This window comes from Euprymna scolopes, chromosome 11, assembly GCF_053919585.1.
Source record: "Euprymna scolopes isolate OS-2025 chromosome 11, ASM5391958v1, whole genome shotgun sequence".
Lineage (NCBI taxonomy): Eukaryota > Metazoa > Mollusca > Cephalopoda > Sepiida > Sepiolidae > Euprymna > Euprymna scolopes.
In genome coordinates, this window is record NC_136492.1 from 64,952,823 (window position 1) to 64,976,615 (window position 23,793).

Sequence of the window (23,793 nt, forward strand, 5' to 3'; positions counted from 1 at the left end):
TAAATCCTCTAATGGGAGCCCTTGCTATTCGGCAGGTAAAAAGATCCAATGTGCATTGTAATAAATCCAAGGAAGCTGGTAACAATCTAATATATACATATTTATACAGTTTTTCTTTAGTTTGATTGGATATCCGGCAAATCTTTGATTAATGTTTTTCCATATATCAATTTCAAAATTCAGTTCAAGTTTTCAATCAAAACCAAAAGATATCTGTAGACAGGCAAATAAAATAAAATTAAAATTAAATGAAAATAAAAGAATTGCTTATGAAACCAAAGCAAAATAGTTTTTAAAAATCAGATGCAGTTTTTGTTATCAAGATTATATTTGTAAGTCAGCACAAGTGAAAATATTATAATGTTATTATTAAAATCGCAAAATTATAATTCTACCTTCTAAAAATAAGGAAGTGGTAGGAGAATTTACCTTGAAGAGAGGGGGAGAAAGAAAGAAAAAGTAAAAGGAGAAGAAGAAAAATAAAATAAAGGGAGCGGCTAACTTATTAATCTTGAATATGAAATGTCTAGAAAGGATTTGACACAATTCAAAAAAATAGGTCAAGGTTTATGCTAAGAGTTAAACGCGAGAAAAGAAAAAGAAAGAAAAAGCCTAGTAATGTTAAGAGAAAAAGCCTGAAGAAAGAAAGAAAGGGAGAAAAAGGAAAAATAAAAGCCCTACTTCTATTTTCTTGCTCTTAACATATAATGCTGAAATTTATAATTCTGATACATACAGTAAGATCCAACGTATATACTTAATGATAATAATATCTAATCAAAATTTTAGAGTTTGATTAATCTGCAAAAACATTGCATGTGTTAATAAGGTGTATTAACATAAAAAGATATAATAATAATAATCATGATACCAATAATATTAGTAATCTTAAAAATAATTATAATATTACTACTAATAATCATAATAATAATAGTAGCATTAATAATAATGATAATATAATATTAGTGTAAAAAACGATGGTAATAATATTAATGAAATAAATAAATAAATAAATATATATATATATATATATATACACACACACATACATACAGGGTGACCCAAGAAAAACAAAAGCTAAATGGAGGCCATCTAGAACATATGCTGTAGAACGGAGAAAAAAAGGCCAAAGACCCTTGTGTTTTGATGTGATGTTTTGAATATAATAAACGAGTTATGACCAAAGTTTCATTTCATTCAGACAAGAAACGGGGCCTAATTAGAGTTGGGGCCCGTTTTATTTTTTTGGGTCACCCTGCATATATATGATGTGAGCAAGGATGCCTGGACAGTCCACAGAGTGTTATAATTAAGATATATGTATGAACTTGTGTACAGATAATCCTACCTTTTTTCTTTTCAGTTTTTATTTAAAAAAAAAAAAAAAAAAGATAACAAAATTCCAGAACATCGTCATGCATTTTTTGTGAAAGTCTTTTGCTAAATACAAAATATTAAAAATCTCACAAGTTAATTTTATTGCGTTTGGCCTATCGACTCTTATCTATTCACCTCCTCGTGTTATTGGATTGTCTCCAAACCTTTTCTGCATATATTATGTGGCTGATTCATCTTCCTTTTTTCTTTCTTTTTTTTTCTTTTTGTATAATGGTCTAGACCCTAAGTATGATCATCTTCAGATTAGAAATCTGACTTGGTTATTATGCAAAAAGAATAAATCTTGTTATAAAGTCAAGCAATCTTATTTCAAATTCTTCTTGTCATAACGGATGATTTCTTTGCTGCTTGGTAAGAATTGAAGGATTTATCTCCTAATCGGACTTGTCTCATATGCATTATTATTTAACATGATCTGGGTACTTGTGTGTGCACGCACACTAATAATCAGACAATAAGATATTGATAAAAACCTCACTTGCAATCATATCAAGACCAGATTAGACCACAGCATTAACAAAGCACTTGGAGAAACGTATGAAAAGTTACTAATCAAACAATATTATAAAACTCGTATTATTTGGATTATTTATACTACTGTTCTCATCTTGAGCATTATTTCCACAACATTTTGGCCGATGTAACCCCTGACCTTCTTCAGGTGTATGTTGTCGAACTCGCTGTCAAACTCAGAAATCAATACAGTGTTTAAAATGAGATCCTATATTTAATTAATGAAGGCAGCATTCTCTCGTTTAACCGAGTATGTCTTAAGTAATTTGCAATTGTGTTTTGATCTGATACCATGGATCAGAATACAATTGCAAATTGTAATTGTATTATTGGTAAAATTCATTTGTAAGTGACACTCTTTTGGAGGTTGAAGGTTCAATCCTTAGTGCAGTTGATGTTCAGATTACGATTTACTTAAGACTTTTGTCAAGTCATAGTTGATGGAATGAGAGCATGGTACCCCCATGGATTAACAAAAGCATTCTGTTCAAAATTCTATGTAGATACCATATTTTGACAGAAAGATTCCAGAGTTCGAAGGTCAGAGGTTACATTATCTGAAACGTTAAGCAAATAACACTCAAGATGAAAACACTAGTCCGAATAATCTAAATAACATGAATTATCAATCCTCATCTAAAAAATTCAGAAAGATAATATTGTAAAAGTTCTCACCCTTTAGGAAAATTTCTTACTCGCTGGGATTTATTATATCCATAAAGAAACATAGGGATCATTTTTATCACATTTAATACCATGGCAACCGAATAGATAGGGATGTTACATATGAGACAGTTGTGACTCTGGTCTAGGGGATGCAGAGTGGTGCAGCTTTGTATAACCAGATTGATGATGGTTAGTGAGCTTAAACAAATGTCTTAGGATAATAAAGATAATTATATATTTTTTAACTCTTATGATGTATATGACAGCCATTTTAAAGTTGAAAAATGATTTTATTTATTTATTTATTTATATATATATATATATATATATATATACACACACACACACACAATCGAGACACCATTTACCAATGCCCTAAGACGACTGTACAGTCATGATCATATTTATTGGCACGGTCCAATAAAAATCACATTTTGTTAATAAAATCTCATAAAAATGGACAGAATCGAAGGTTATTATTATATAGTATCATATGTATTTTGAACTGCTCTTTTTGATGCAACAATTGGATTTAAAGAAAAGAAATTATAAACGAAATTTCTAAATTACCGTGTCCAAAATTATTGGCACGGCTTATTATTTTTATCTATTACCAGTATAATTACAACCAATTTCATGTTTGGCATGGTTGCATTACGTTTTTGTAGCCTTATTATGCTTATTTAATGTTAATTTAAAAAATTTTACTTTTTCAGATAATTTTTAGACAGCGTTTGCTTTGAATTAATTTAAATCAAGGAATTTTCATTATGGTTAAGACTAGTGTTGGGACGATTCCTAATTTTTATACGATTCCGATTCCGATTCCAGGAAAATATTGATTAACGATTCTGATACCAAGTACGATTCCGATTCCGATTCCTAGGGAATTTATTGTTTTGAAATATACCAGGTAGTTTTATACTTATGGTCGGTAGTTCCCAAATATGTTCCCTAACTTTGGAAGAGATATTTTATGTCTACACCGTCGTGTTTTGGATTAAATAAAATTATTATATAGCAAACTAAACGGAAAAATTAGCAAAATTTATTTTAGAGAAAATTTTACTTAATTGGAATACAGAAAAAAAAAAACTCAAAGAAAATAGAATTTATCCTTCAGAGAAAAAACAAATAAAATAGAATTTATATAACAGAACAAAAACAAGAAAATTAGAGAATAAATACACACGATTCATTATTTTGGTCCTCATAATTAACAGATTTAATGAATTCAATAAAAAAAATATAGCCGAAGAGAAAGAAAATATATACTAATTAAATATAAAAAAGATAAATATTTAATTTAATAATTTATAAATTACTGTACACATAGATTCGAAAAAGTTGTCAAAAAACAAATATATAACAAACAAATATTATCAAAGGCAAGATAAGTTACTTTTCTACCAAACTGGATACATTTTCTTTTTGTTTTTATTCAATGTAACATGTTTATTCAGCTCGAAAAACATGCAGTGTTTACCGATGTATTGGAAAATTCAAAATGGCGCCCGACACTCTCTTTAACATGGTAAGTTCGGGAAAAGGTGCTATAAATAATAAACTAGACAAAAAACTATTAAAAAAAACACCGAATATATATCAAAATATGTCACGGTAACATATATTGAGCGAGTTTCTAGCAGTATTTTGTATAGTTTATTATTTATAACATCTTTTCCCAAACTTACCGTGTTAAAGAGAGTCTCGGGCGCCATTTTGAATTTTCCAATACATCGGTAAACACTGTGTGCTTTTCGAGCTGAATAAACATGTTACATTGAATAAAAACCCGAAAAATATATCCAGTTAGGTAGAAAAATAACTTATCTTGCCTTTGATAACATTTATTTGTTATATATTTGTTTTTTGACAACTTTTTCGAATCTATGTGTACAGTAATACAAACCCAACTATAAGTCCTTAGTAAAATTCTATTTATAAATACTTTTTAAAATGAAATTATTTAATTAATCGTAAATATTATTTAGACATAAAAATTAACTGATTACAAAACCTTTTAAAAATATATATATTAATTTCTTTTTCGTTCGAACTGCACAAAACACTTTTAATTTTCAATTTAAAATTCTAGAAAAAAGATTATATTATTCTGCTTTTAATATAATCAAATTCAGGGTTTTATCTTTCTGGAGAAAAAAAAATAATGGATTTTATTTCAATGAAATTAAAAAAAAAACTTGACTGAATTGAATTAATTACCCTTAAATTAACGAAGGGAGTTATTTAATAACTTTAGGTTTGGAAGAGATAGGTATGGGGTCGATTTTTTTGAAACTTCAAAAGAAACCGACTACTCTCAAAGCTTTGCGAAATAATACAACGTGATCAATTTCATTTTAGAGATATTTCTTTCAAAAGCCTTCTTTTAAAAAAAGAAAAAAAGTATATTGTTCTATTAAACCTTTTACTGTTTAAATAATTTGACTTTGCTCGTTTTATTTTAAGAAAATATAAGTTGAAAAAGCATTTTCATTCAGTATTAGAAGATTTGTCAGTAAAAAAAAAAAACAATCGCCAAAAAGATAAGCGTTTTTTTTTTTTTTTTTTTTACTCGCAATGTAGAGCCCTGCATACTTCTTTTCAAGTTAACTCTTTTGTAGTTTTGATTACAATTTCCTTGGCCTTCGGGACAAGATCGAAGTGTAGTATCTGTTCTTCAGATGCTGCACTTCTATTTCTTGTTCTCTTTCGGTGGAGGAGAGATCCTTCACGACTGAGACAATTTTTATTTTTGTACCTTTTCTCCACGTTAAAAAACGACCCTGGTGTCTAACTCTGTCCCGTGGGGAGGCATAGTAAATAGGTACAATAGATCTGAATGAATGAACCTTGTAAGGGAGGGGCAGGGGCACTAAGCATTGCCCTGTTAATAATGAATTTCTTTGGTTTCTTTTTATTTCTCTCTTGCGGTTAGAAATATCAGGAATTTTTTTTCTTTTTTTCAACATCAGACTAAAAGAATCGTAATGAAGGAATCGGAAAATTAAGGTATTTTTTAAAGATGCGATTCCGATTTCGATGCCTCCCAAAATACACGATTCTTACGATTAACGATTCCGATTCCGATTAATCGTCCCACCACTAGTTAAGACTAAGGAACACAGCGAAGACCTCGGGAAGCATGTGATAGCATTTCATTCCAAAGGGAAGGGCTATGATAAGATTTTTAAGAATCTAAACCTTCCCAAATCCACTGTTCGAGCCATCGTAAAGAAGTTCAAATCACAAGGTCACGTTATGAATTTGGAAGGTCAGGGGAGAAAAAGGCTACTATCTGCAAGAGCAGAGCGAAAAATAGTTTGACGTGTCAACCAAAACCCAAGGATCACTGCTGAGGAGATTGTAGAAGAACAGAGAAGCTCTGGAGTGAACAGGTCTAGACACACAGTTAGTAGAGTTTTGAAGAGAGCTGGATTGAAAGCATGTCACCCGAGGAAGACTCCCGTATTGAAACGTGTGCATCTGAAAGCAAGGCTAGAGTTTGCAAAGTGCCATATTGATAAAGATGCTGCCTTCTAGAAACATGTTATATGGTCCGACAAAATTAAATTTGAGTTAATTGGCCATAATAGTGTTTCTTCCGTTTACAAAAAATCTGGCAAAACCTTCTTGCCTAAGAACACCATACCAACTGTGAAGCACAGAGGAGGTAGTTTGATGTTTTGGGGATGCTTTGCTGCCACTGGACCAGGACGACTTGTTAAGGTCACAGGCATCGTGAAAAAGGAGGATTATCTTTAAATTCTGAATGAAAACCTGAAGGACTAGAGAACTGTCACTTAGTCTATGTTGCTGCTTCATGCAAGATAATGACCCAAACATTCGGCTAATCTGACTAAGAAATGGCTTGAGGACAACAATATCAATGTTTTGGAGTGGCCATTTCAGACCTCAATCCTATTGAAAATTTGTGGAGGATTTTAAAATTAAAGGTAATGGAGAGGAAGCTCAGTTAGAGGATTATTGTCAGGAGGAATGGGCTAAATTTACTGCTGAAGAATGCTATAAGTTAGTGGAAAACTATAATAAATGACTACAGCAAGTAATTACGGCAAAAGGCCATACACTCTATCATTAGAATTATGATGCCAATAAATTTGAACAAGGGAATTTTGAAATATCGTTTGTAATTTCTTCATTTTTTTTAAAATTCGATTGTTGAGTTGTAAAGAGCAGTTCAAAATATATATTATACTTTGTGATTTCCTTTGATTTAACCCTTTTTTGAAGAATTTTTAAGACAAAATGAGGTTTTTATTGGTCTGTGCCAATAAATATGATCATAACTGTAGGATAAGGGTTCATGAGTCCAATGGCAAGTACTGGTGGAAATTGTTTATTTAAGATAATGGCTCAAAATGATATGTTTACATTGAACTTAAAAATGACCATGTTGTATTTAACTGGGAAGCAGCCCCATGGTAATGTTCCACAGATGGGTAGTTCTCAGAAAGAAACTTTGCTTTTGGAAGTTTTGTTTAGTTTTATGTGATGTCAATCTGTTCATTGCGCTTTGAATAAAAACATTTTTTGTTCCTTAAAGAACCAAATAATTTATTAAAATTTAATAAATTTCTAACTTTCTTTTCCTCTTACTTTTTCTTCAGCATACAAAAAAAGGCAAGCACTGCTTCGAGTTGCAAATGCAGGATCGACGTTCCTACTTGTTGGCAGCCGATAATGAAACTGAACTTGAAGAGTGGATGTCCGCTTTCAGGGCTGTGATAAATGCCAATGAAACTAGCTCCCAGGCATCAGTGGAAAGGGCAAGCATCGACGGTGAGTCATCTTGTAAAGCCTGTCTCCAAATCTGTCAGGAATTCTTTGTTCTTAATCCAACTCCTCCCTCTGTGTCTGCAGGAATGGTTGGCAATAGAGGCATAGTTATTCTTTGCTAGTCAATATTATTTCCATATTACATGAATATCATTTGATCATGCTTTTGTCTTAATGATTTATTACTGAAAATTCATGTCCTTTTTCACATTCTTAATTGTTTCCAAATCCACTGGAACACCTTTTAACCAATATCAGAATGATTATCATTTTCTTCATGGTTTTCTTTCTCTGTCATTCAAAAGCAAGAAAATTAGAGAAAGTGAAAAGGACAAATTAAGACTTCCTTTTTAACTTTTACAACCTGAGCAGGTAGCATTATTTTCTTTTTTCCTTCCTTATCCACCTTCCACTGTCTTTCCTCCTATCATCCAAAAGCATTGAATGAGTGAAGAAAGGAAGCAAAATAGATTAATCAAGACTTCTTTTCTCTCTTTTCATCAGTGCATCTTTTAAGATTTATCTAAGTTTTCTTTTTTCATGGTATCTATCAGTTAAGTAGGAGCATGTCTAAAATAGTTAAATCTCCTTCAGTTATTCATGACTAAAAATAATATTGATCAGGATTAAATATAAAAGTTAATGAAATTCATTAAATATAATGTTTTTAGAACATTATTTGTTAAAACTGACTGAATTGTGATGTATGCACTTGTCAACAAAAGTGTTGACGTCATAGAAATAGAGGGAAAAATGAAGTTTATTTTAATATATGTATAATTATTTACTATAATAATTAAATACCTACATATATATTATCACATTCCTAATTCAAGTTCCATTCCACAGTTGAGAAACTCCTTGTAAGAAATGCCATGCTTCTAGTATCAATTTGATCTCATATAACAACAGTGATTGAACCTCAATCACTGTTGTTAGAATTGTTTTACTTTCATGCATTACACGTCTTCTAGTTGGATGCTCAATACTTGTTTCTGTCATTCCTTTAACTCTTTTGTTTGTCAACTTGAGCCTTGATTTGAACAACAACAAAAAGGTAAATAAAAGTTTGTTACCACAACCAATAAAGTTTACATTTGATCACTGAAGTTAAGTGATATTGGACATCTGTATCAGCTTGATGAGTATTTAGGAATACCATACACTCTTACTATCTATGAAATCCTTCCTCATCTGGTGCGTTCGCTATATATTTCAGTTTCTACACTCATCTTGTTTTGACCTTTTAACCCTGCAAGACAGCTCTTTCCTTCACACCGCTAAGTATGGCCACATTTAAAATAACCCGCTAGCGAACTAACTTATCGCCATTGAAGTATATACTACGTTTGTAAATGTATATGTTGATAGGAATGGGTGTAATTCAAAATGGCCACTGTATTGGAAGAAGACCGAATAGGAAACCAAGATTAATTAACCAGGCAATATAATAGATTCTCCCATGTGTACATCTATTAATTCATGCTCTCATAAGCCATTTATGTTATAAACAAATTATTTATCAATTGCGAACCTTTGAATAAGATCAGAACTGACATGTTAAAATAAAAAGTATCATGAACGTATCATACATAGCAAGTGTAAAGAATAAGACATTATTATTTATGCATTATATTAGAATGACAAGGACTGATCATAGCCGCTTTGTGAATGAATCATAATGAGAACATTTATACTAGTAAGGTGATCCAGCATCGCCCAGGACCATAAGAAACTAAAGAGACAAAGTTAAATAGTGCATATAACATCTTTATATTAAGATTTCTCTCTCTCTCTCTTTATCTCTTTCTGTTTCCACCACATTTTATCCCTCTCCCCAAGTCTCCTTTTCCTCCACCCAGCCTATTCCTCTCTCTTGTTTTACGGTGTTGAAAACAAAAATAATTTAATTCATTAACTATAATTATCCTTTTTAAATGTAAATATTTTTATCTAAATTTTAGATATTATACATCTGAGGCAACACCAATCAAGAAAATATAACTTTTGTGGGTTTTTGGTTAGTAGCTTTGGAGTTTTAGCTGGACATACAGACAACTGCTCTTTGTATAATAGATTAATTTTATGGTGTAAAGATAGACTTAATAATAAAGTTACAGTGTTTCATAAAAGATGTGCAATGCTAACATAAAATGTGTAAATATTAAATTGTATGAGATGACATTTGTTAATGGATAAGAAGTTATGTGCCCACACCTCTTAAAATGTAAGATGCCAATCTGCACAGTCTGCCAGGAACTATATTTGGTCCCTCATATTAATCGGTTGTGAAGATCTGATCCGTGCAAACAAAATATTACCAAACTTTAGAAAGGAAACTGTTTGACAGTAAAATTGAATGCATTCTTCACTTATCAAAAGTTTGTCTGTGTTCGAGAAAATATTTTCTAAGAACTCTAAACAAATTATATTTACAGAGCTACCAATTTTGACCTATCTTTTTGATACAAAACTAAATAGCATTTATACTCCTTTGATCTCTATAATATTTTGTGAGTGTCAGTGTTTTAATGCTTCAATAACTATCTGTCTTCCCTCTATCTCGTGTGTATGTATATATATATACTAGCAGACTGCCTGGTCATAAAATACGCATAAATATATTATTGTAATTAATGCAGAATTCTTATTTATTATAAGCAGAAAGACCGTAGGTATTAAACATAACATTAAATTCCTTTTTAAAAAAAAATGAACTAAAAAAAAAAAAACTGGAAGAATCTGAAACTTGTGCATGTGGGTATTGTTTTTTTGGGCAGTTCACTTTTTTGTAAAAAAAAATACTTGAGCTGAGATTGAAACCAAAACCTAAAGAGAGTGAGTCAAATACGATGACCATTAGACCAGCTTGACCCAATCTATAGTGTTTTTTAAATTTAAATAAAGAAGCAGTTATCTATTCTGGCTGCACATTCATGAAACAGTTAACAAACAAATAAAACTCGGACGACCCCAATGTACCAATTTTTAAATTTTGACCCCTTGCCAGCCATTTATTCTGGATAAAAATGAAAGTTTTCCACATGTCTGAATACCCTATATACCAAATTTCAAGCCTTTAGATCAAAAATTCACTGAGTATATATGTTGGAAACTGTCCTCACACACATTCTCACTTTCATAGATATATAGATATAAGTTATGAAAATATATATGGCAATTAAGCTACACAGAACTTTTTGCATTTCACCCATGTAAAGAGTTGTGAAGCTTACAAGGATGAAATCAGAAAATTCTGTGTAGCTTAATTGCCAAAGTTATTTTCATAATTTACTACCTAGCTCTACTCACATATTGGGCATAGTTGAAATAGATTCTGAAAACCAATACATGAAATATATCTGGTACTACCAGATCAGACTTTCTGAAGATATAGACTTCCTGAACTAAAATCTGACTTTGATATTATTTTTTCTTTCCCTTTACTAAACTTCTTGTTCTACAAAAACAATTTTCCCTTTTAAAACCACAAACCGAGCACCATGAATAAATATTTGAAGATGTAAAGAACTTGAAGCATAAAACCTTTTCCAAAATTATTGGATTCGGCATTAAATAACCTGAAAAGGATTGATATGTCATAAAACCAAATCAGAGAAATAGTTTTTAATTATTAAAGTTTCCCTAGCATAACTTTGTGATTACTTCATACCATATAGAGAAGTAAAGCTCAAGATTTTACATTGCTAAAAGAGGAGCCGTGCAGTAGTGTTATAGTTGATTGCTTGTTCTGTCTTGTTTTAAAGATGAAATTCTTGGATTTAGTTCAGTCAGTTTTCAATTGGGATGTTTTGAGGATGATCCATTCAAACAGTTCACCATTGCTCATTTGCAGGAAGTTGATATCAAAACCAATTGTGACAACATAATATGGGCGGAAGGAAATTGCACATTCTTTTTAACACATTTTATTTAAAAGGCTTTACAAACTAATTCTATACGAGTCACTAAAAGCACTTAGAAATATATTTAGCATCAATTCAATAATTCAATTTTGTCTGGAAAATCTTCCCAACAAAGAATATTATATAAATATGAACTCACTTCTTTGTTATTTCAGTTTTGACCATTTCATCATTAAATTCAATGGTTTTATGACAGTTAGCTTCTGATTATACTCTAATTGTTGCGAGTTGCAAAAAAAAAAAAAAAAAAAAATTAAAGTGCTTTATTGAAATGTATTTGTTCCTTTTAGCAAGTTTTCAAAATTGTTTTATTGTCATTCACTGCTTCTGTACCAGCCAGATTCTGGTGATCAATTATTATTAGTGATGGGACGATTCCAAAACTGCTTCTGATTACTATACAATTACTGATTCTAATTCTTTTAAAATCTCTAATTATTTAGCTATATGCTTATTTTTAGGATGACTGTAAAAGCCTATGTAATATGCATATATATGATCACAAATGTAAAATTACACTTGTGGGGGTTATCTATGGATTTTAGTTTTATCTGTAGTTTAAAATTAATTTAAAAAATTGTTTTATCATTAGTAATAGCAATGGAAAATTAAGTTTTAATGGGGGGAAAAAAAACGTTCTTGGCATCAGAAAATTGGCACAATTTTTCCAATTCTGATGCCCCAAAAGTTACTATTTTTTTCAGATTCCAAATAATCATTCCAACACTTATGATTATACTAAATGTGAGTTAATCAACATTTGTTTCTCTAATGTCTTTCTCTGTAATCACACATAATACATGCTTAAATATACTATACTAGCAAAAGTACCCTTCGTTGACTGAGTTCAAAAACAGCCTACAGAAAATGGACTCTGATTTATGAAAGTATGATAGGTTAGGAAAAGGAAGGGTTGTAAAGAGATAGCTTCGAATTTGGGGGTATAAAAACCAAAGCAAAATATTATGAAAGTAAAAATAAAATAGATAAACCCCATAATTTATTATACCATATCTGTTCACACTGAAACACTTCTCACAATATTCTGTGGATCTATATTAAAAAAACCTTGTTAAACTTTGTGACATATTTCCATTCTATGGAGGTCAGGCGCGAACGAACACCCCATAATTTTATTATACCATATTTCTTCAAACTGAAACATAATTATTAAAGTATACTTATGCAGATAGATATGAAAAGTCTTTATTAAAGTTTGTCCCTATTTCCATTCTATGGAGGCCAGTCGCGAACGCAGACCCCACAATTTCATTATACCATCTCTATTTAAGTTAAAACATACTTATCAAAGTATTATAATATACATCTATATAAAAAACACTTGTAAACGTTTTTTTTTTAATTTTTTATTTCCATACTTTGTGGACCAGGTGCATACACAGACCCCACAGTTTTAATGAATCATCATTATGCCAGATCAAACATACCCATTCCTGTGTCTCGATACATCTATCATTATATATGATCAGTTTTCTATAATAGTCAACCATATAGGAGCCTATTCGTGACCAGACACACACACAGACGTTCAGCTTTATATTATAGATATATTGAGGTATGTTTAAAAAACAAAACAAAAACAAACAACTGTTTTAATTGTTCTAATTAGCTGTAATTTATAATTAGTTAAATTAGTCACCCATTTCTTTCTCTCTTAGCTAGCTATTTCTCTTGCTTCTCTCACTGTTGATTTAACCGGTGTAATAACTTTTCATGTGTCTGGGAACATTTACAGAAAGAGGAACTCTATTTTTGTCATTTACAGAAAGAGGAACTCTATTTTTGTCATTTACAGAAAGAGGAACTCTATTTTTGTCATTTACAGAAAGAGGAACTCTATTTTTGTCATTTACAGAAAGAGGAACTCTATTTTTGTCATTTACAGAAAGAGGAACTCTATTTTTGTCATCGTCCAATTTAGATAAATGTATCTATACATACCACAAACACTTAAATTCGATAGCAAAATCATAAGTCTCTTTACTTCTATATAACAATAAGAATATTTCTATATAAGAATATAGTAAAGAGATGTAATGTTTTTTGAGAATGTCTTCAGATATGCCACAGTTTATAGATTTTTTAAATGAAATCAGAATAAATAGCTGATGTGCCACCATGTGTCTGGTATACTTATAAAATGTCAGTGAAATGAAAGGACAGTCTCGAGTAATAAGTAGAATTAATGTTATGTTAAAGTTTTGTGTCCGTCAATATTTCTTTCATTTCTTACAATAAAATCTTTACCAAATGACGTAATTTAATAAAGCCAAGTACGGAGATGAACACTTACATTGGGAACCAATAATTACCAAAGCACAGATAATCCATGAATTAGAAATAACAATAATGGTAATAGCAACAACCAATTATTAATTACAATATGTCCTAAAATTGAGTATTGCTAAGAAGGCACTACTCAAGGCATCTCTGTAACATTTTCAATAACAAAATAAGTCTTTATACATGCATGTGTGGGGTGTTCATGCGTACATCTTTTATCGCCTTGTCTATTACTGTTTGTCTTTGCCATGTTTCATTAGTGGCCACCGATTGTCTCATCTGTTTATGAATTAAACTCTTTTCATAATGAAAGTAACATAAGGAGACGTTTGTGGAGTTTTTTCAAGGTTTGGAGAGAATGGACTTGGGCGAGAGACATGTTATTGTTTACTTTCTAACTTAATGAAATGAGTGATGCAAATGTACAGGGAACGTCTAGGTAACATGCCACTTACATTATCGAGTCGTATGCATTACTGAGTCGTCTACATAATTGGTAGTGTCTCATTTGCATGGCTTCCAATGAAGACTGATCTGAAAACCATAGCTTTTTCTATGCTCTAAAGCATGACATCATTCTTTTTCTTTCTGTTTTGTCTTTGGTGTTTGACCTCTGCTCCCCCCTCCACTGCCTTAACTTTCTCACCCATCTTTCAATCAACCCTGGGAACGATTCTGTTTTACAGACCTGGATTATTATACACTCAGTGTAACCCTTGTCAAATTTACACTAATTCAATCGCTACTGACGTATGGTTCCTAATATGTAACACTAGTTAGGTAAACAGAGTTCAGAATTGACTCAATATATAACTTATGATTTATTTTTACTGTTCCTTCCAACGTCTTTCCCTCTTTCTATTCTATCATTGTTTTTATGAAAGATGCTTAACTGGATTCTGGTCTCTGATTTCTACTTGCGAGATATTTAAAACAGGAACTCATTTTCCTGGCATCAGGCAGAATTTCCACAAACAGAGCTTCTCCATAAACATTTCCTATCTATGAAACACATTACCACAAAACTGATTCCCTGCACATTATAACAGGGTTTGTTTTCAAATCTAATGCCAACAGATTCCTGTCATGAATCGTTCCCACAAGTATTTGAACTCTGCTTGTTCCTCCAATCATTCTCAATCCTCTCATAAGCTTCTTCATCTCTGAACTAAGTCATTCCATCTCTTTAACCAATACTCGAGTGACCTTTTGTTCCTAGTAAGTGATGATCTGTTAATTAAAAAAACAAAAAACATGGAATATGTAGTAGAATTAAATAAATTGTACATTTGTTTTATAAATGTTTCCAAATGCTCATAGATTCTCATAGGACCAAGTGAATAAATCTGTTGGTTAAGTGAATTCTCTTTAGAAGTTGGGAATTCAATCCCTATTAAAAATACATATGAAAAATTAACAAGATGTCTAAAATGTAAGAAAGGTTGAATGAGAAAAATCTATTATATAAAGTGTTCAGTTCAAAATTTCCAGAAGGGTACTGACAACAAGAAAAGCCACCTGAAAAGGCCTGAGACTCATCATCATCATAAAGGTTTTTGATCACTCCTGGAGAATGAATCCCTTCATGGTTTTTGTTCACCTTGTTTTATCCCTGGCTAGGCATGGCAGCATACAACTCAGTTGGCTGTTGAGATCAGCTCCCCACCATGGTTTTTACTTTCTTCTAAGCCTTTTCCATTGCCTTGGAGTCCATTCTGTGACCTAAGAGTACAATATATTAAACCTTGTGAAAATGGTAAACACCAAGATGAGAAAAATAGTTTGGAATCTGTAAATAATTCAATTGGGAATTAATTTACAAGGATATTTTTGGGGTCTATCTGATGTAATATTTAAAAGAATTTTATATATATATCTTGATAATATACTAGGCTGCAAAACAAGTTTGTGTGTCATCTCTATATAAATAAAATGAACTCATTTTTTCCCGTAGGATTTTGACCTTAATAGGATTAAAAATCAAGATATTTCATGCAAATATAATATGCACAAACGGCAGAACAATATCTGAGGTGTGTTATAGGCTTATTATTTCTCAAATTCCTCTATAATCTTAAATTTCTATACTTTTTCTGCTGAGAAGTCACGGTCAAAATCGGTTAAGATCAATGGAAGTGGTAAAATATTTTTTCTCTAATAAATTCCTCCTCCCCCTGCCACCACTTAACACCGTTTGGGGATCGTTCACAAGGAACAGTTGAGAAGAGAACACCGGTTTGGCTTCGTAGTTCTTTCATGTGAAGTTATTTAAAATCACTAAACTAAGCTGCAGTGCTCTGTGGCGTAGTGGTTAGCGTGTTGGACAATTCACATTATATTTTCACGTTGGCGCCGACCTACCGTAGTCGTTTTTTTTTTTTTTTTTTTTTCCTAAACAACTGGAATGGACTTTTCTTGGTGGCCGAACTGTTAACGTTGCAGATGTTTTTTTTGTTTTTTTTCACACTTTATTTTCCTACTTTTACTCATGACTCTGGGTTTGATCCTTCCTACTTACCTACCATAACATTTTTTAAAACTCCCCCCGTCCCGGAAACAAACACTCGGGCAACGCCGGGTACCCCCGCTAGTGTTAAAATAATGATTTATTCAAAAACAACTATTATACCACATAGACTCGTTGACGACACTCTTTTAATAACCTGACAACCTTTAAACATGACCAAAGTACCAATCCTTTGGCTTTGAACAGAAAAATTGACATGCTTCTTCAACTTCATCAAATGATACAAACTGGCAACTATTCATAAAGTGTTACATTGATCAGAATAGACTGCAAAATTTCAAAAATTTAAGCTGAATGTAGCAGAATTTCCACACCATAGAATTCTTAAACCTTGCTGCTCATCTTGCTGGCAGTTTTGTGGCTTTACATGTAGTATCACCGACTTGAGTCTTTCAATGAAGTTAAAGAAGACCATCAAGAATGTTTAAATTCACAGCCAAAGGACATACTTCAATCAAATTCAAATAATTACGGATCATTGGCAGGAGATGGTGAACAATGATGGTTTGAATTTTGAAGAGTAGTTCTTTTTTTATTTTAAAAGAAATTCTTGAATAATCTATATATTAATATGATAGCGTGTGTGTCATTTTCTGTGTCACGTTTACATCCAAGTTGTTTAATTGTTATGGACTTCCATTTCTTGTAATAAATAATTTTACCAAAAATTCTTAAGTTTTGTTTTTGGTTTTGATTATAGCTGATGGCACTCAATTTATATTTATTTCATAAGTTTTGGTTTCAATTCAAGCTGATTCACCCAAGTCATCCAGTAAGTTAATGTGTGATCGCTCCTGCATCTGACAATTTTAAGTTTAAAAATATCAAACGACCAAACATTTTTAGGTTAAAGGTCATAAGGTGTATTATGACTATAACTACAGTATGAGCCAAGTAGAAGGTCTCTACGAAAAACAGAACCAAAATTTTCACCATACGTGTATGACGTTCACCTTTTCCTTAATCTCATTGATTAAAAAATATGCATTCTTTATTCCGAGATGTCATTCAGTGTAACAACAAAGTTTTTTTTTCCAAATTCGTCTTTGTCACCTAATTTGACACCGGCGTTCGGCTTAGTATTTTCACCTGTACTTGACAATCGAATCTTCCATCCAGCACCGCTTTTATTGAAGCTGAAAATCAATAAATCTATTTGACATATCGCATTTAACCTGATGTTGGGTGAAAACGTTCTGTTATGGATTTTCTAAGAAGATAAATAACTCTTTTAAAATTATTGAAAAATACAGTTTTATCAGAAGTTAAAAAAAAAAAATCTCCAAAAAAGGATGGTGTGTTCTTTTTGATTGTTTATTCTATTTATTAAGTTGGGATTTAAGTACATAAGAAATATCAACATACTCAAGTAATCTAAAAGCTGCCCCATCATGGATGTGTTAAATTCAATCAGTTGCGTAGATGTACAAAGTATTTCTGGGCCATTTAGTATGACTGCAGGCAACTATCAGGTGACTCTGGGTTATGTCTGCTTTACTATACAATTCTGGAACTGGGTTCGGACTGCTGTTCTTATCTTTAGTATTATTTTCACAATGTTTCAGTCAATGTAACCTCTGATCTTCATGTGTATATTGTTGAACTTGGGGAATCTGCATGGAATTTCGATTGGAACCTTTTATCTAATCCACAGGGGTAGCATACTTTTGTTCCATCAGCCATGACTAGGTAGAAAGTCCTAAGTAATTTGCAATGGTAGTTTTGAGTGTTGCCCACGCTGAGGATTGAACCTTCAACCTCCAGAAAGGTGTTACTTAAAGCTGAATTCAGAATAATGTGGGGCTTTGCCGGCTTGACAGTGTGTAGTTACAGCAAGAGTGATTCTGTGTTAGTTTTACTTGACTGCAAAATTCTGGAACTGTCCTGCAGTCTGAATAACATGGATAATCCTGAACAACTACATTACTGTAAAAAAACAAAAAAAAACAACAACAAAAATAAAACTAGAATTTTTACTTATATGGTAGTTGGGAATAATTTTTCCTTCACTAATGTGATGAACTCCCTGAAGTATATATTTTTAATTTGATTTTCTGCAGACATGTGCTTTGTTGTTTATAATCTCTCAGCATGGCTGAACCTAAAAGAATTCCTTTATATCAAAGAAATTTTTACTTATGACAAATACAACACCATGGCCCACGAGTGGTTACTCATTGGCAATGAAATAGTGAGTTGCTAGTTATCTCGTGTGATCTGGTCCATGACCACTGAATGTATGCTACTGTGGCTTGAGATATGGTACACACCAGGGAGGAAGCTAGCTTAAATCGATTGTGGTGAACGAATGATGCTCACATGAAATGAAGAAGAGGAAGTAGATCTTTGGGTTTACTTTACTATTTTGTCCTTTAGTCCCTTTATATTATCAGTCGGGCTATGACAACAGCATATTCTTTTGTTTTCATTCTCGAGTATATATTCGACACAATCAATCGAGAACTACATCACTCTATATAAGAACATATAAGATATCAATGGATATATATACCTGAGAATCAAAACAAAGGAAAAGAATATGCTGTTGTCATAGCCCTAATTATCAGTGATGTTTCTAACAAAGGGAGAAGAATTATTTTCACTATGTGGTACGTAGAGATTTTTAGTCCCCTCATGGTATTCATCATGCATCATCCAGTCAATCTATCAACCCTTAATTATAAGCACTTATCCTCAAGTGATTGTAGCTTTTATAAATGTTGACCCATTAGTAAAAAAGGAAAGTTCTATGTGAAATAAGTCGATGTGGCTCACAGGCAATTTGAGAAGTTGCTGAGATGTAGACACCCGTATTGAATTCGAAATAAAACACATGCTAAACACCTCCTCATCATATCCATTTCTTGTAGGAATTATATTTCGGCAATAAATTACTATCACTTAATAATGAAGTTATTTTCCAAGCAAGAACTTTGGTTAAGTTTTTTCATTTTATTTATTTTTTGTATAGTTGTAAGGGTTGAAAAACTTCAAGGCACACACACACACACACATATAATGAACACGAACCATATGTGGCCAATAGTGTATTTACTTGGATATTGTTTTTGCTCAAAAGGAAGTAACTATGTATGAATGAGTGCAATTACTCTTTAAGATGGTGATCATTTGAAAATACTTTTGACCTGGACAAAGTATTTACTGGAAAGCTACTTACGCCTGAAAGTATCCTGTACCTCTATAAGGACACCATTCGCCCATGTATTGAGTATTGTTGTCACATTTGGGCTGGTGCATCTGCTACTAGTCTCTCAGTCTTGGACAAGGTTCAAAAGACAGTCGTCAGCCTGATAAGTCCTGAACTGTCATCTAAGCTTCAACCTCTGTCCCATCGACAAAATGTTGCATCCCTCTGCCTGTTTTACAATTATTTTAATGGTGGATGCTCCAACGAACTGCAAGAACTTGTACATCCTCGATATAAATACCCCCGAAAAATCCGACAAACAGCAAGATCCCACCCTCTACAAACTAGAGATCTCTAGATGTAAGAAAGCCTTCTACTCCAAAAGTTTCTTTCCCAGAACCGCTAGACTTTGGAACTCCCTTCCGGGATTTTGCTTTCACAACTGTACTAACATGCAGAAGTTTAATTGTAATGTGAACAAACATCTTGCTGCTCATCTCCCTTCATAATATCCCTTCAACTTATGTCCCCGATAGTAGCCCCCTACTTCAAAGTGGCACTGTGTCTTGTTTGGGGCGAAAATGGAATTTAAAAAATGAATGAAATTAAATTACATTTAATTCTTAGCATACTGCAACGATCTGCAAGAAAAAATGACAAACTGTAATCAAATATTTACTTCATAGAAAGAAAGCTCTCGATGACAAACATGATAAAGAGACTGATTTTACTTTATATAATAGATGCTAAGGTATACATTTTTTTTTAAATTCAAAGTTGAATCTATATCATTGGTTAAAATAAAAGACATATTTAAATATTTGAAAACGATGAATATACTGATATTATTATTTCCAACCATTATTATAAATATACTCTGCTGTATTTTGATTCTTCTATATTCTATTTAGTCAATAATCATCTTTACTTGATATCACCCCACTCAAGTAGTGACCATATGCTTAACTCTATTATTTAACCATTATTGGCTTTGTAATAAAATAACTATTTTTCTTTGATGTAATTGTGCAGATGAACCATACCATCCGGCTGATGTTTGCCTTTGCAGTTTTTCTCAGGATTTTATAATCTTGAAAATGAATTTCAAATAGGGAAGTCTCAGAATAGTAAACCCAGGTCAGCCATGTTTGTTAGGCATAATTAGTGGGAAATAATAAAATACAAAATAGCTGAGCTGTGTTTGTTATCATGTGACTTTATTATTTCAAATAAAATTTTCAATAGTAAAGTCAATGCTAAATTCATTTCAGTAATACATAGTAGATGTCAAAATGACTGACCTTTCTTTGCTATTATCAAATTAAATTTGTAGCACATCATTCAATAAATCCCTAGACTGATGCATAGATGACACCACTAATAAAAAAAAATCCATAATTCCTGTAAAGTACTATCCTTCAAAAGGCATGTGTAAAAATTTGAGTCCAATTGGATTCTTAGTTTCCAAATTAGTTATTTAAATGAAACTACTATTGCAAATTTTCCAAAAAATTTGAATTTAGTGTTGAAAAATCATTGCTTTCTCATAGAAAAACAATTGTTCAAGACAAAGTAATGACTTGATAAAAGTAATAATACTTTCCTCCATCAGAAAATTTGCTTAAGAGATGGTATGCTGACTTCAAACATGATCGTACACACACAAATGATGCTGAATGCTTAGGTCACCCAAATTTTGCAGTCGTCTTTAAAACAAGGAAAAATATCCACTAGCTCGTTTCTGCCTAAAAATTTGAAGATATCAGAAGGCAGTGTGTTCACCATTTTGCATGAATATTTGCTTAGTTGATTAAAAGCAACAAAATAGTGATAGTTGAGAGCATTATTTGCAACTGTTTTAATGTAACAAAATGAGTTTTTGTAGCAGTGAGTGACGATGGATAAAACGTGAGACCATTTAAAATTAGCAATTACCTGAATGAAGAGCACAGGGTGAAAGCTATCTAAAGCTACCAAAGTTGCAAACATCAGCAGGCAAGGTTTTAGCCTCTGTATTTTGAAATGTGCAAGGTATTTTGTTCATTGATTACATTGAGAAAGGAATAACCATCAATAGTGAATATTATTACATTGTATTATATGTTTAGTGGAATAAAATAGCTATACATTTAGAAAAAGTGCTCTTTAACGGAGATAATGCTGCATTTTATAAGTGGATAACAACGATAGCAAAACTATGTGAATTGCTTCTGCATCCATCCTATTATCTAGAACTAGCTCTAGGGGAAAATATTTTACTCAAATGAAAAAGTGGTATGGGAAACTAAGATATATTTTGAGTCCAAAGACAAATCGTTCTACAAAAGAAAAATTGTTAGAGGATCATTAGAATCAGTGTATCATCATGGAAGGAGACAATGTTGATGAAAAATGTTGTATGAAGGTTGTTGTTTGTAAGGCTCAGAACTTATTGAGTGATGTGTTAGACTTCAAAATGAAAAATGTTGCTTATAAATAATTTCTGATTTTAATTGAAGTTTAATGGCAAGCCGGAAGTATTCTTTTGTGACACTAAATCAAAGAAAAACGGTAATTTTGTCATGCATCTTTGTTTCCAAAAAAGAACTCTATTATCTATCAACCTCATTTCAAACCTACTTTGGAAATGGCTGTTGCATTGGCAGTAACAGGAAGAGTTGCATTCGTGCACGGTTTGACGCCTGTATGTTTCCCCCACAAATGAGAAAGTAGGTGTGAGGCAAAGCTGTTCAAGCAATCACCTACTTGGAAAACATTTTTTCTCTACTGTGAAGCCAAGGGTGGGGAAGAGGCATTCAGTGGGATATTTTTAATTGCCCGGAAAGTATAATTAATTATCTGTTATGTTCAGCAAAGTAAAAGCAGTATTTTGATGAAAATAGTTTTTTTTTATTTCTAAGAATGATGTCTGTTTTTTTTATTTTTTTTATTTTTTTTTTAAGATGTCCTTGTATCTCTGTGAAAGGTTTGGTCTGTTGATCAGTCTGTCATGCATTAATGGAAAAGAGTTTTTTTAACTGCTAACTGCATAGATTAATGGATGTTTATTTTAGGTTCTTTCAAACATCTCTCTAAGAAGTTTTATCTGTTGGTCTGTCACGCATTTGAAATAGTATTTTCATCAGTTTGTCATACTTAAGTTTGAAATAGAATTTGAATTGACCTACTATGCTCTAGTTAAAAATAGCATTAGATTTTGCCTGCCATGCTCAAAATTTAAAATTGCATTTGATTTAACCTGCCATATTCAAGGTAGCATTTTATTTAATCTGCCACAGTTAACTTTAAAATAGCATTTGATTTAGCCTGTCATGCTCTAATTTTCATAAAGCATTCGATCTGGCTTTTCATGTATATGTTTGAAATAGCATTTTCTTTAAAGCACAGATTGAATACATTTTAAGAATACCCATTTTTAGAACTAGAAACTAGGATGAGATTCAATGAAACAATAATGATTCTCTCCTATGAATTGAAATCATTTAAACAGTGGACAGTTTTCGGTGCTGTTTTATTGGCCCTGCATTCAAATGAAAATAAATGATGATTATGAAAAAAAGTTGTCTTAAAAAAACATCTACATACAGTGGTGTATTGGTTTTGTGCAATTGAAACCCACCAGTGTTTCTTCCAGACTAAAGTAATTATTTGGAGACGAAATTCCATTGTTTAAGCTTCTGAAAAATCCAAGAAATAATCGTTAACAACAGTAAACATTGCATTTGTTAATCACACGGTAGACTGAAACTGATCATCACCATAATGCACTAGTTAGTAAGTTAGCCTTGCTCTTCGATTTTTATTTGTTGCAAAATTAATTCTCATATGAGATGGGATTCACTTAGTAGGTTCTATTCTAACACGATTATTGTGATTTTGTTACTTTGTCTTTGTCACCTGTTGATGTCTGTTCATTTTTTTTTTGAGAAAGAAATATTTTAATCATATATTCTATATCCACATTAGCTTATGACCACATTTAAAGAAAGGATGCGAGTTCTTGGGTAAATATTTTGTAGAATAGTTGACTGTACTTGTCCAGAGTTCTTCTATACATTAAAAATCGAAAATAAAGAAAAACCTGTTGCTGTACCTACTCGTGACAGAAGACATTGTATTTCAAAAATCGTGTAAATTGATCAAGTAGTTTTATTTTTAAATAAGAAACTTAAATTTTATGGCTAACTTGGGAGCAACTGTCTCTCAACGCCATTTTGAAAAGTCTAAGATAAAACAAAGGAGATAATTCAACATAATTCGAACTTGTGAGATTTATGTTGTAATGCCTATGAATTCTCATTAATATCTTAGTTTTTTCATTTGTAAAAATAAAACTACTTCATCAATTTATATAATTATTTTTTTAAATATAGTATTTTCTTTCTATCACGAAGATATTAAGAATTTGAAACTTCAAAACTCTTAATGATGTAACTGGATTCCGTATTCAGTAAGCTAAAAATGGTTGATATGCTGTCAAACGAGTCGGGGTCAAACATGACCGACCT

At 31.8% G+C, this 23,793-nt stretch overlaps 1 protein-coding gene across 23 annotated transcripts in view; it reads left to right on the forward strand.

The window, feature by feature from the left end:
* Positions 1-23,793, forward strand: part of LOC145287890 (dedicator of cytokinesis protein 9-like) — a 718,435-nt gene that overhangs the window by 255,300 nt on the left and 439,342 nt on the right. For all 23 annotated transcript variants that reach the window (XM_080135819.1, XM_080135816.1, XM_080135818.1 and 20 more), the window contains exon 7: positions 7,212-7,383. In XM_080135819.1, the coding sequence (XP_079991945.1) occupies positions 7,212-7,383 (172 nt within the window). The remainder of the gene's footprint in view (positions 1-7,211; positions 7,384-23,793) is intronic.